Source organism: Mangifera indica, chromosome 10 (assembly GCF_011075055.1).
Source record: "Mangifera indica cultivar Alphonso chromosome 10, CATAS_Mindica_2.1, whole genome shotgun sequence".
NCBI lineage: Eukaryota > Viridiplantae > Streptophyta > Magnoliopsida > Sapindales > Anacardiaceae > Mangifera > Mangifera indica.
In genome coordinates, this window is record NC_058146.1 from 17,346,578 (window position 1) to 17,361,773 (window position 15,196).

General features: G+C 29.9%; 1 protein-coding gene across 1 annotated transcript; it reads left to right on the top strand.

Annotated features, from left to right (window-relative positions):
* Positions 1 to 9,827: 9,827 nt before the first annotated feature.
* LOC123226867 (coatomer subunit delta-like) lies at positions 9,828 to 14,296 on the top strand. The gene is made up of 12 exons (XM_044651407.1): positions 9,828 to 9,998; positions 10,248 to 10,288; positions 10,824 to 10,863; positions 11,201 to 11,424; positions 11,741 to 11,983; positions 12,082 to 12,262; positions 12,535 to 12,839; positions 13,040 to 13,238; positions 13,326 to 13,479; positions 13,597 to 13,659; positions 13,753 to 13,849; positions 14,033 to 14,296. Exons 2-12 carry the CDS (start codon positions 10,286 to 10,288, stop codon positions 14,120 to 14,122), a joined length of 1,599 nt encoding a protein of 532 aa, XP_044507342.1. The 5' UTR covers positions 9,828 to 9,998; positions 10,248 to 10,285; the 3' UTR covers positions 14,123 to 14,296.
* Positions 14,297 to 15,196: the final 900 nt, after the last annotated feature.

The window sequence follows — 15,196 nt, forward strand, 5'->3', positions numbered from 1 at the left end:
AAAAACGTGTATAAATAAATATTATTAAATTATTTATATAAATTAAAGTTACATGATTATTTATTTATTTTTTATTTTTATAATAAGGAATTTGAGGCAAACCATTACTTTTGTCTCTAGTAAGATTTACCGTTTGTACATATAAAATTACACGATGATTATTTATATGGGTAATTATTACTAATTAATTTGTATTTATCAATTTTCTAAAATTTTATTTAACTCTTTTAAATTTAATTATTATTTTAAACTCTTTTATATTTTTTTTATTATTATTCAATTTAACCCCAAAACTTTTATATGGTTGCTTCGCCACCAAATCATTGGCAATGGATTGACGTAGTTCTCAGGATTTTCTCTTATTTTGGCAAATCTTGAAACTCTATAGGGGAGACGACAAAATATCGAAATAATTGATATATGGATATGACAAAATTCTTCCCCATGTGCCTTTTTTTTAATTTTGTGCAAGAATTCTTATATTTTTTTTTATTGTGGATTTATAGATATAAGGTTTAATAATGTATATTAAAAAAAACATTTTTCATTAAAAAAATTATAAGTTGTTTGGTTTAAGAAATGTAAAAATGTTTTCAGATGCATATTATCACACTAAAATTCATATTTATGTTAAAATTATTTAAATTATATATTTAATAATTAATTATATAAAATTATTTTAAATATTATATTTAAACAATTAAATAATTAAACGGTTCGACGAATAGCTCCCTTCACTGGGTTGATATTTAATTTAATTTAAAAAATGTTGGTTCAATCAAAATTTGGACCAATGTTTTGAAATCCAAACCAACTTATCTGGTTCAACCCGCCTGGTGAGACTCTTATAATTAGCCTAATATGGGTAAGGAAAAAGTCTTGTTTTAACCGTTGAATTGAGGTGATTCAAACGGGCTAACTTGTTTTGATTCACAGTTCAACCTGATGTCACATCGGTCAAATCATAACCTGGATGTCAACATACAATAATGCATTGCATTACCCCACCACACCACATTTTCCATTTAGTTAATTTTAATCCAATATAATTTGTTTTTATTTTTAATAATTAATTATTTCAAATATTATATATATATATATATTAAAATACTCATCAGTTTTATCATTGATTTAATCAATTAATTACAAAAAAAAAACTTAAAGATTGATTTTTTTATCAAATAATGATTGATTCGAATCTAAAAATAGATTATGAAAATGAGATATTTGTTTGAATATTCAATCTTAGCATTATTGAATAACCAAGCAATCTTAAATACTTATTAATGGTTAGTAATTAAGTTCACGTGGAAGAAAATGAGAACTCAGTTGCTTCCTAAAATTAGTTGATTATAATTAGAGCATTAATTAGTTAATTAATTATGATCAGACATAAATCTCAATAATTCCACAAGTTATTAAATGCTTGATAACAAAAATTACATGTGGGGTATTTTAATTGTAATTAGACATATCTAAAAAGGTACAATCTACACTCTACGAAGTACAACTTATATTTATACGGGTTGTGCTCATAAAAAAGATACAGGAATAATCCATATTTATGTGAGCCGTGTTGAAACTTTTTAAGTGTGTTTTATGAGTTAATCTAACATGATTTTAACAAAATATAAAATTATATATTTAATTAAAACTATTTAAATTACTTATCATATATATATAAATTATAATATGTGAAGATGTATTATTATATAATTATGATATCAGCAAAGTTAAGAAAGTTAATTAATAATTAATTATAAAGGTTTAAATTCATAAAATAGAGAGTTGGAGATTATTATGGCACCTTGTTTTAAGTTCTTTAATTTAATTTAATTTATAAATGTTTAATTGATAAATGCGTCAATTTATTAAATATTAATGTTCATGCATCTACCCATCTTACTACGATTAATTATATTAAAATTTAAAATCATCTTTGACGTAAGAAAGTTTTGTCAAACTTTATTTCTATTTTTTCTACTTCATATTTTGATAATAATTAATTGTAAGGTTCTCAATTAAAAAAAAAAAAAATTTATACTGTATTTTGTAGACTGTGGATTTCTTTACGAAAAAAGGAATTTAAGCGAATGCTACAAACAATTAAAGAGGTAATTGGTTGAAGATTCATAAAAATCATTCTAGTAATTTATTATTTATTATTTATATTATTTATTTAATTTATTAATAATAATATATTATAATAATTTTTTATTATTAATATTGATATAATAGATAACATATACGATAATTTGATTATCACTTTTACCTTAAAAGATTACTCAGATATTATTGATTTTATTATAATTATATTTTTAGTTATTAATTTTTTTTGGATAAAAATACTTTTTTTAATTAATATAACAAATAACATAAAAATATTTTAGAATGATTATATTCAATGGTATTTAAGTAAAATAATATACAAATATTCTTTTATTATCTCTAACCAAACACAATAATTATTTATATATATCAATTTTATCAAATATAATAATAATTTATATCCAATAATTTTTAAGACAGTCTGTTAATTTTTATACAAACTAAATATCTCCTAAGTGTTAGGTTAATTTCTTCCTATCCAACAACCAACAAAGAATACATTTAGAATTTTCGGTTTGAGATAGTGAGAAGACTTTGGTTTAGCAAATAATTTATTTAAAATCTTTTATAAGGATTTTTCAATTTCTCATTTGTAAGCTATCTTCATGCTCCAAATCAAAATATTTTTAATATTTTATATATATATATATATATATATATATATATATATATATATATATTATTTTTTAATTCAGCTAGAATAAAATTAAATTATCAGACACTTATTTGTATTAAGAATTTTTAATTATTTTAATTTAAATATATATATTTTTATATTTCTATAAATATAAATAATCATAAAAAGAGAGGGATCAGGAAAAATTAATATCACACACTGTGAAGTTAAGTATAAAACCTTTAAAATCGCTCAAATCAAATCTATATATTCTCACCATCGATCAATCATGTTAGAAACTTGTGTCTTATTTTTTAGTATTTATTTTATTTTCTTGCATTAATATTACATAATAATAGACATACAAATTTTATTTTATTGGATTTTAATACATGGACATTAGTCCAATGCGGTGTGCCAATGTGGGTGGAATACCATTCATACATGCACTGACATCTCAACAGTATTAAGTATTGTATTTGTATATATACCGTTGAAGTCAAGAAAGATGACATCACCATAACCTTTTTCATATTTATAAAATCTTATTTATATAAATTCAAATGTATTTATTTAACAAATACAATTGAATAAAAAAGGCATCACAAAGTGCAAGCAGAATTTTTAAACATTATCAATTAAAGTCGTACAATAAAATTAATATATGAAATTTAGGAAAATTCATATTATGTGTAATAAAGACCCATCATTAGAATTGTTATAGACCGTTGTATTTTTTTTTAAATAAAAAGATAATGGAAATATAAGCAATATAAAAAAGATTTGATATCATCAGTTAGATAAATAAATTGTTATTGAGTCAAGTGAATTAACTCGTTTGAGTTAAATAATAAATTTGAATTAAATTCATTTTTACAATCAATTTCAGTTTTATGAGTTAAACTTTAGAATCAATCAAAATTAAATAAAATTAAATATTTAAATCAATTTATTTATAAAAACAAACATAATTCTTAGTTTAAATTCAAATTATTCGATGGAATCTTAAATTTAGAATGGTGACTCAAATTGAATGCAACCACGGATGGTAGCCAAATTTTCTCATTTTGTAATTTTGTGAGTGGGCAACAAGCGGCTTTTAAAACATGAAAATGAACAATCAATTAATTATTAAGTGGATGGGCGTTTTAAAAGGACAAGAACCGGATCCACGTTATCTTAATATTATTTATACATAAAGCCTTGAGGGTTAATTAGGTAAAGTCTTAATCATCCAATCGTTCATTTGAAGTCTTTATGTCTACCCGGCCCTACTCAACTTTATCACGGACACGCAAACCACGTTTATTAAAATTTATAATATGTACTTACCATAAAATTTGATGGATTTAAAAAAAAAAAAAAAAAGTAAAGGAATATATTACCACTATATTATTTCAAGTCAAACATTCCGGTTTTAAAAAATCCCAACCAAACGTCCCAAAAAAGGGTTTAGAATTTTGGCTATTTTATTCTTTCATATATATATATATATATAAAATATAATATAATATAATATCTCCTATTTGGCTTTTCTCTAGTCACTTATAGAATAATTTGTGTTTTCCAAGTGGCAATTTAAAGAACATCAACACCAGAACAATATCACTTTTTAGAACCAAATCTTTCTTTCCCCAGTTCCTCACTTTCAGTAATATCAACACTCCAATGATGTTTGGTACGGACTTTTCACATTGTTTATGAACGGTAAGAGGACACTAATTAAAGATTATGGTAGACTCAATCAAGCCACATCAACTTGATTAGAATTTGGTATAATGCGAATTGAAGACTCAATTCGATAGCTTGATTTAAGTTTAACTAAATCCTCTTTTAATTATATATTTAATTGATAATATTATTCACCTCACTGATGATACAATTCATCCTGTTATTGATGACTTTTATATAACATTTTTAGCATATTCAAATTCAATTTGAATTTTATTTAAATTAGTCATAATAAATTTGTGGTCAAACTCTCCCTTAGTTAAATTGATGAAAACAACATCAAAGAGATGATTAACCCGCATATAATGGCTAACGCAAATAGAAGACTTTCCATCTAAACTGTAGGAAGATGAATTCTTGTTAGTTATGACCTTTTCCCATGATCTCCTCAAATATGTCTTTCATCATTTGTTAATTGTTATTAGGAGATATAAGTCACTTTCTTTCAAATCGAAAACACATGATCACCCACTTTTTATGCTAGGTTTGTTTAGATTTATTGTATTAAGATTCTAATACTCATTTATGTAATGGTACATTTAACTTTTCTTGTTTGTCTTATAAATATGATGACTCCATCAACATTTCAAAGATCATTACAAATGCTCAGTATAATAAAGGATCCCAGTTGGGTATTTCAATTTCAAGCATCAATAAATTGAGAGAAGAGACAGAAAAAAGTTAGGTGTTTACATATATAGAAGTAAAAGCCAATTCCGCCAAGTTCACATGGTCAATTATTGAGAGAAGACAGGGATAGCCACCACTCCATGCATGCGCATTCATATTTTGCTTTCTCTTCGCAACCTTCCAGTTTTGGGCAAGCCAGAAGGCCAGTCGGTGGTCCTGTGTTGATTTCAGCCACAGCTTTGATTCCACTTTGATAAACATTCAATCAGAAAAAAAGTCGTTTCTTCTCATGTTAGGGTTTGGTAATATATGTATTGACATTTAAAACAACATAATCCATATATCTATAAAACTGGAGCAATACTATTCGTATCAATTTTAGGTACACAATTATATACACACATATATATATGTGTCATTATATAATTAGGTGTTATTTTCTTCCTAATTCAAAATTACCTAATCATGTGATAATACGTATAAGTGTATACATATTTGTATAATTAAAGTCAGTATACATAATTTTATTGAAAAAGCTGTATATTCAAACTGATTACCGACAAGTCCAATATAATTCAAGATAGATCAATTAACCTGCAAATGGACCCTTTAATTAGATCTTTGCTTTTGATTATAACCTACATTTAACGGAGAACTTAAATCCAATATAATATAAAAACAAACAGCAATGCTATGGCAACCCAGTTAGTAATTAAATTATTTAGATATCTAATTAAATACTTAAAATTAAATATATATACTTTATTACTTTTATTTAAAAACAAAACCACACATGTTTGATTATTGGGTGAACTCTTTGTAGATTAATAAGTTTGATTCTCATTTTTTCATAATTAATTCAAATCAGGAATTTAGATGGATTATTGGAAATTGGTAAACAATGATTTCTAGTTAGGGTTTTGAAACTTGGACTAAACCGACTGGTCAAACAAAGAACCAATGAGAAATTGGGTTTGTGTGAACCAAATTAAAGTAAGATTGAATTAGGTAAATCACATCGATTTGCAATTCAACCCATTTTATAGTTTTAATTATATCATACTAATGTCACCGATTTCTCTAGTTAATCAGATCGATTAACTTGTAGACTAACACTTAATCGGGTATTTGCTTTTAATTATACATCTACACCTATAGGAGAACTTAAATCCTAGATTTTATAAAAACAAAGGGCAATGCTATTTGTATATTTAATTAATTTTGAGTATTTAGATGATGTATTATCATGTGATTGAGTGTTTATTTATAATTAATTCAAATTAAACTAATCATATGATAATATATAATCTAAATATTTAATTAGATACTGAAAATTGAATATACATAATTTTATTAAAAAACAAAACTGACACATGATTGATTGTTGGGGTGAACTCCATATAGATAAATAATTTTGATTCTCATTTTTTACAATTCAGCTTCCGTTCATAATTAATTCGCATCAGTCTCATACATATTATAGCAAAACAAATACCAATTTTGTATATATTCTTGAATACAATACTACTTATATGGTGAATTAGGTCCTTCTTCCCAGAAATATGATGGATTTGCATGTGATTCTGGTGAACATATCTTAACCATAATATTCGGTTCAACAAATTTCTGAAACATTTTAGAACAAAATTCTGTGAGTTCATCATTTGGGGTTATCTTGTTTGGATTTTCTCAGCACATAAGATAAGACATTGTGCAAAGTTAGTTCAACTCGAATCCGAAAAGATTAGCTCAAGAACAGGAAAACTAGAAAACTGGGACCAAACGCCCACAGTATCCTCTTGTATTCTTCTATAAATCCAATGACTAGCATTCCAAATTTTAGACATGTGGCATTCTCCAAATCTAAGTCTCTTTACCAATTAATTCTTTCAGGAATCTTTTCTTAACACAGTTGGGAAATAACAATGGATGTATAGTCTTTCCCGAAGATTATGTTACGCGACGGAGAAGTGAGAAACAGGCTGCTGCCATTGTCCGGAAGAGTTCGGACAAGTTGTCAGAATCAAGTAAAAGAATGTTAGACAAGGAGAAGCCTCACTCACCGGCATCCTGCTGGCCGGAAAATGATGTTTTCGTTTCTAGTTGCCTTAGTGAAACTGTACGTACTATTTAGGTGCTTGTCAGCCCGATATAACATGAGCTCTAGTTGTTCTTAGCTTAGAAATGAATGTGTTATAAGCCCAAATCACGTATCTGTATCATATATCGAATATCATATTATAAAGTTAATCTTTTTAATAAAATAATAAAAATTTTGTAGTGCAAACTAATGGTTTTAACTTAATGTAATATTTTTAGTTTGCCTCTCGGTCTCTCTCTTTATTCAGATTTCTATTGAAGAAAAATCTCTTCAAATCTATTGAATGGTTGTCTCTCTCATCTGTCAAATGCACCTTTCTTAAAAGGAGCTGGTGATCACATGGATGCTTTCACACATTTTTTAGGCTAAATTAACGAACTCTACATCTGTTTTTAAGTGTATTCGACACAATGTTTGGCTCATAGACAAATTGTATTGGCTACATCTCAACCAGTGATGTTAATTAGTACTCGACCTTTATACATGTAGTATTATTATATATTCTTACGATCAATAGATATTGAGACATGCTTGGTTTGATCAATATACAAAACCTTGATCCTGAAATCACTTGCACTGCTATTTCTCTTTGTTTTTATGTTCTCTCCATTATTTTACGTTAGAATTTCAACCCTAGCTGTTCCTTTGTCGCCAAACTCTAAATTTCTTGAGTGAAGTTATTAGTGCGGACCGAATTTTAAATTTCTAGCTGAAAATTCTCATTGAACTGCCTGCAGAAAGACCTGTAAATTGTCAAATATATGATTATGGAAAATAGGTTGGAATTGACGTGAAACTGCCTCCATTTTTAGGCATATTTAAACTGACACATATGAAGGTTCTGGGGATACATTACATATATATCATGGCTTCTCCCTGGTGTCATGTATGTGACTACTTGAAGCTTTATAATGCTTTCTTATCTTATATGTATTGCTTCCGGGAATGGTAATGGGGTTAGCGTTTTGATTGAAGGTTTAGAAATATCATTTTCAGCTTTATTCTTTTTGTTATGAGGCAATATCTTTGAAGGAGATAAGGTTGAGATGCTGACTAATTAGGGTTTATTATGATGAATTTGCGGAATTGAGACAATTTTTATTATTTACTAAACGTATTATTTTTCTGTTTCTATTATTGGTCACTGAAATTATTATTTTGCTTCTTGTTTCCATTTTTCTTCTTCAACATTTACTATTTGTGCCATGAATGTGCAGATTTTACTCTTTAAAGCAGTGCAAATTAATGGGACGTTCGGGGAAAGATGATAGCCAACGAACCGGCAAGTTACTTTGTGGAAAAAATTCCAAGAGGCTCAAACAATTCCTGTTTGCAGCCTCGCGGTGTTCTTGAGCTACCCATTAATTCCAGATTGTCAGCCTTATCGACTTCTTCAAGCCTTGAGCATTTGGATTATCAGGAAGAAGAATTTGGGATGTTGTATATGTGTGAATACACACACACACACACACACACACACAGGAATACACTATTCAAACCAAGAAATCAAAAGTCGGATAGAATAAGTTGAGTTCAAATCTGTTTAGATTTAATCCAAAATTAAATTATTATTGAGTTAAGTTTGAATCTTAATTTATCGATTTTAATATGAGTTTTATTTAGATTTGGTCTAAACTCCAGATTAAATCTAACTTTGATCTTCGTTTTGGATAAATTTAAAGATAGTTATACCACAAAAATTGAGATGATACATTTTGATTGATTAAACATTTTGCCTTATGAAATACGAAAATAATGCCTGTATAATATCAATAAAACTATGTGTATCTATTTTTGGTATACAATTTATATACACAGATGAGGTGTTATCATGTGATTAAATGTTTCTTTATCATATGATGATATAAGTTTTAAAATCACCTAATTACATGATGACACATCATTGTATACATGAATTGTGTATAAAAAATGGATACACATAACATTACTCGTATAACATATAGTTGGGTTTGAGACTCTTTTAATGAATGAATATACACATACATAGTTCATCGATATTGATTTGCAATTGATGTTTAAGGTTGGAATTAGTCATGTCAAGGATCAGACTTATTTTATAAACGAGTCAATTTAAATAGTCTTAAGCATTCAAATTTGAATCAAAATTGAATCTAAAGTTAAATTAGTTTTGAACCGAGTTTGAATCTTATTTCCTTTATTTCAAACTAAATCTTTTAGATTCGAATTGATTTTAAAATTAAACCTTGTTTGGACTTGACTCATTCAAAAATTATAAAGTTAAACAAATTCTTATTCACACAAAATAGGACTAGATTTGATCAAGGACAAGTTTGAACAAACCCAATTTAAAATTGATTTGAAAAAAATTCAGTTTGAGATTAATAAGATCCAAACTTAGCTCTTAAATCAATTTTATTTTAGATTTAATTCAAATATTTAGATTGACTTAAATTTGACTTATTTTATAAACATGAGCATGATCCTTAACTCGAACTTGACTCATTCTATTTGTATTTGTGCCACTTTGGTTAGAACCCAAACCTACCACCAAAAACAAGGCGGGTACCCAACTGAAAAAATCCGGGCCGCGGCCCAAAACAGAACAGGCCTGTCTCGTTGACATCCAAATTATGTAAGTTGAAACTGCGAGCCGAAAATTCTCTCGCTTACGTTTTTTCTGGTACTGAGGAAGAGTTTCACGCACAATTGCCGAGTAGATCGAATTTCAGGTGACTCCCTCTCTGATCTCAGCCGTTTATTTTCTCCGCGACAAAATATCCGCCGTTGATTTACCCTTCTCTTTCACTCAGACCTTTGTTGCAATTCAAGGTATTCTTTTTTCATCGTAGTTTAGTTTTTTGGTTTTGGTATTAGATCTCGGATCCGAGAATTCTTAATTTTTATAATTTCCTCTCCATTGAATGCATTTTCTCGGAAACCAAACAGACGAGTTAGTTTTGATTTGTATTGTGTGGATTAGCAAGATCTTAGTGGAAATTGATCGGATCTTGAGTCGTGAAATTGAATTATTGAAATGTTAGATATGATTGTTTCACTTTGTTTAGTTTCTTGTTTCAGGTTCTCCTATTGTAGTGTTTGGTTCTGCGTAAGCCAAAATGGTAAGTTTTCTCGTCATTTTCAATGAAATGATGTGATTTTATGAAATTTAAATTCATTTTGGTATTCCTTGGATCTGTATATGTGAAGTATAATTGTTAAGGGAATCTAGCTTGTGTGGTGTAGCTTGCTGACCTTTAACTGGTAGTGGATTCAAATTATCCAAGATTGAGTGAGGGTAGGCTACACTTGAAAATGTGCTTAAATTAGCTTGTCATTTGAACCAATGCTGCTTACGGATAGCAGAAAGATTAGAATTTATAAGTAAGCTTATAAGAGTATTATATTATCTTCTTCACATGTAAGGCAGTTCGGTGTGCAAGTGAGTAACCTGAACAATGAATCCCCTCATCACATTGAGTTAGAGAGTCACACTCTTGTGACTATTTTAGCTTTCTTCAAACCTTTTTTTTTTTTTTCTTTTTTTGGTGGAGACACTTGTTCATAATTTTTCTTTAGTGGAGAGGGAAGAATGATGTATTGATTAATTTTTTTGAATAAAAATTTACTTCTTATTGTCTTTTATTCATTATACAGGTTGTTCTTGCAGCTTCTATTGTGACCAAATCTGGGAAAGGTGAGTTATTTCTTTATTTATAAAAGCAAATTGTATATTTTGTTTCTTGCTTATTGCCTGTCATAGTATGTGGAAAGTTTTCTAGAGCCTCAAGGAAAAAAAAAAATCAATTTTAAATATCATTACTGTAATAGTCTTGTAAAATTTATGTACTGAATTTGCTATAAGATCTTTAAGTTGATTCATGAACTTTATTTTACATAAAAATGAGGCACTTGAATAACTTGCTTATATATTGTTTGCATCTAGGTCATGTACTGTTGTTTTGCTTGTTTATGATAATATTTTACAGTGAGTACTTTTCGTTGCTCTTCTTGACATTCTTTATTCCCTTCAGTGCTTGTTTCCAGGCAGTTTGTGGATATGTCTCGTATACGAATTGAGGGTCTTCTTGCAGCTTTTCCGAAGTTGGTAGGCACAGGAAAACAACATACTTATGTTGAGACTGAAAATGTCCGCTATGTTTACCAGCCAATAGAAGCTTTGTACTTGCTACTTGTTACAAATAAGCAGAGCAACATTCTTGAAGATCTGGAAACTCTGAGGCTGCTCTCCAAACTTGTATCCTTTCAGGGCTGCTTTTTGTTCACTTTTCATCTTCTTAAATCAAGGTTGATACATTTCTTTTGCCAATTGTCCATTTAAATAGGAAAGATTGATTCTGTTTGTTGTAAAGGATTTAGCAAAGTGTATATGGAACCTGCTTTTCTTGTGTGTATTTTCATTATGTGATGATTCCTTTGTCCATTATTGATGCATGCCACTATTATTTTTACATCTTTTTATTAAAAATTTCAGACATGTGCATGTCTTTCCATGATTGTTAATCCCATTTATGCAGAAAAAAGGTGTGTTGTGTACGCCTTAATATATTTAGGTACCTGAATATTCCTACTCTCTAGATGAGGAGGGTATTTGCAGGACAGGATTTGAGCTGATTTTTGCTTTTGATGAAGTCATCTCTCTTGGGCACAAGGAAAATGTGACTGTTGCACAGGTCAAGCAGTATTGTGAGATGGAGAGTCATGAAGAGAAGTTGCACAAGCTGGTATTGCAAAGCAAGATCAATGAGACCAAGGATGCCATGAGGCGTAAAGCCAGTGAGATTGACAAAAGCAAGGTACTCTTTCACAATTCTGTAGTGGTTACTTTTCTAATTAGTTCCTTCTGCAGTTTTTTCTGTCTTACTGCAATCTGAAACTGTTATATATTCTGCAGATTGAGAAGAATAGAGGTGAAAAAGGGGGCTTCATGTCCTTGCAGTCAATGGGATCTGGAAGAATTGAGAGTGGCTTTAGTGATATGAGCATTTCTAGTGGTGGTGGTGGCAGTGGTTTCGGTAGTGGTTCTGGATTTGGTTTGAGCACTGATGTTGAGCCCTTTTCCAGCAAGTCTAAAGGTCTGTGTACTTTAAGTGGAATGAATTCTGTGAGTATGCTACTAATTTTGGATGGGTTGGGGTTTTTGTTGAGATACATGCTGTATGTTAGCAAATAAACATGCAGTTTTGGCTAAATAATTTGATAAAACCTTCTGAGTGGCTAGGCAGATAGGATATACTGTTTCTGTTCTTAAGATATCTGTAGAATTTTTATGGAATGTTTCTGGATTACTTGATGATTTGTTTTGAACTGAGGAGAATTATTATCTCTTATATGTTTGCATCATCAGGTCGTCCACCTTCATCTGTCACAGCTCCTCCTAAGGGTTTTGGCATGCAGCTTGGTAAATCCCAAAGGACAAATCAATTCTTGGAATCTCTGAAAGCAGAAGGTGAAGTGATTCTTGAAGATGTGAAGCCAAAAGCAGGCCAGTCAAGATCAGCTGCTCCACCACCAACTGATCCTATCACCCTGACAGTTGAGGAGAAACTCAATGTGACATTGAAACGAGATGGTGGAATGAGTAATTTTGATGTCCAAGGAACTTTGTCTCTTCAAATTCTTAATCAAGAAGATGGTCTAATCCAAGTTCAGGTACTTTCCTTTGCTCTATTATGATCATATGTGTCCAAGTGATGCTGCCATTTCATTTTCCTGCTGCATCATTTCTTTCAATTATAGATGCTTGACTGCACTGTAATTGCCACAGGTTTGGCATTGATTTCTAGATTTGCAGTTTATGCTGGAATCATTTGTTATGTTGTTTCATGACAATATATCTTGTGGTTTTACAGATTGAGACTGGGGGGAATCCAGCCATTCTTTTCAAAACCCACCCTAATATGAACAAAGAACTCTTCACCAATGAAAATATACTGGGCTTGAAGGACCCTAATAGGCCTTTCCCAACAGGGCAAGCTGGTGATGCAGGAGGTGTTGGTCTTTTGAAGTGGAGAATGCAAAGTGCTGATGAGTCAATGGTGCCATTGTCAAGTGGGTTCAATTGATCCGCTGAATTTTTTCTGTGTATCATCCCTCTTCTATGCTAAAAGTGTTTTTGTGGATTTTTATATATTTCAGTCAACTGCTGGCCCTCTGTTTCTGGAAATGAAACTTATGTGAGCATTGAATATGAAGCTTCATCAATATTTGATCTGCGAAATGTTGTGATCTCAGTACCTCTCCCTGCTCTTCGAGAGGCACCAAGTGTTAGGCAGATTGATGGGGAGTGGAGGTAAGAAACTTGATTTTATATAGTTTCTGAGTATTGGATTTTTAAGTTATAATAGCTTCTATCTGTCATGACAAAAACTATGTTCATATAAACACTAGCATTCCTTTTGACTTTCAGGTATGACTCTAGAAATTCTGTCCTGGAGTGGTCGATTCTTCTTATTGATAATTCTAATCGCAGGCAAGTGAATACTATACTTTCATCTTCATGAGATACACATTCTTGTTCAGTCTCAGTGAATAAAATTCACTTTATACTTTACTGAATATGCAGTGGGTCAATGGAATTTGTTGTGCCTCCGGCTGATTCATCAGCTTTTTTCCCCATCTCTGTGCGGTTTTCAGCTACCAGTACATACAGTGACCTAAAGGTTTGCTTGCAATCACAATTAGTTTTATTTATGGTGGTATTCTATTAGGTTTAAACCAGATTTGTAACCATGGGGTTTTAATTTGCGCTCGATGTGTTTTCTACTCATCAAATATGTTCATTTAGAAGCTATAGAAACGACGTTAATAAATGAGTATTTTAACTGAAAATGTTGTTGGTGCAGATTGTAAATATCCTCCCCCTAGGAGGAGGAGTTTCTCCCAAATTTTCACAGAGAACGGTTTTGACCACAGAAAATTACCAGGTTGTGTGATGTCTGGCTTGTTTCTAAATTTGCAGCACTGAATTAGGACTTTGACAATTAGTTTTTTTCCCTATATTGTGTAACCCATTGTAAAAATTTTGAGATTTTTGATGCTGCTTGTTTTATCTTATAGACCTAAAATTTTCATTATATAAATAGTTTATGGGTGCGATTTTTTAATCATAACAAGAAACCCTTATTTGAGCCAAACAAATCTTAAATCGGGTATGAACTAACCATATTAAATAAGGGAAAACTTTGAGTTAAACGACTAGTCTTAAGATTATTACACAAGATAGGTCAATAATGAGTTCTAAACCTTTATCCTTTTGTTTGGGTGTCTTCACATTGGTGGTTGCATTGTTCGAAGTAGATATGAATCGGGTTAGGTTTGAATACCTCTTAGTTAGAGTTTGGGTCGTTTAAAAAATGGTTTGGTTTGAATTTAATTTGAATTTATGAAGTTAAAATTAAGATTAGTCTTGGTAATTTGAATGGAATGCGGTATGTTTTAGTTTGATTTGATTTAAAAAATAAATTAATTCTCTTAATTTGAATTCAATTTTGAATTTAAATTAAATAAATCTGAGTTAAATTGAATAAAGTTAAACTGGTTTTGAGGACCGGGTTAGTCGATTTGGTTACAAACCGGTGCATTATTTTGTTTTATGGAAGCATAGGCCTGGTGCGAGCTCTAAGCTTTGATAAATAATTTGGCCAATACTAAAATTTAAGTGAAAAGTTGTAGATGGTTGACGTCAATAAAATAAAACAAAAATAAATCGGTGAAGAGGGCGACATAAAATAAAGTGCTGATGCCAAAAGGACGTGACGTTACGTGGTTATCCTAATCTCCGCTGCCAAGTTAATTTCTACGTGTCACGTGGGTGATTCAGCAATCATTGAATTAAACTGGAATTCGTCCAAGTAATTTCCACCCTGTACCACTACAAAACTAGGGCCTCAGGGTGCAAACGGCTCAGCCTCCACTAATGTATTGTTTGGTTTACGCCAAAGAGCTATGTCCCACTCAAGTTTAAATACATTTTTAAAATTATATTTGTAAGATTTAAAAAGTTAAAA

Coding starts and splice junctions, on each gene's coding strand:
- LOC123226867 (XM_044651407.1), top strand. Junction 10,864..11,200: donor TGTGACCAAATCTGGGAAAG/GTGAGTTATTTC, acceptor TATTCCCTTCAG/TGCTTGTTTCCAGGCAGTTT. Junction 12,840..13,039: donor ATGGTCTAATCCAAGTTCAG/GTACTTTCCTTT, acceptor GTGGTTTTACAG/ATTGAGACTGGGGGGAATCC.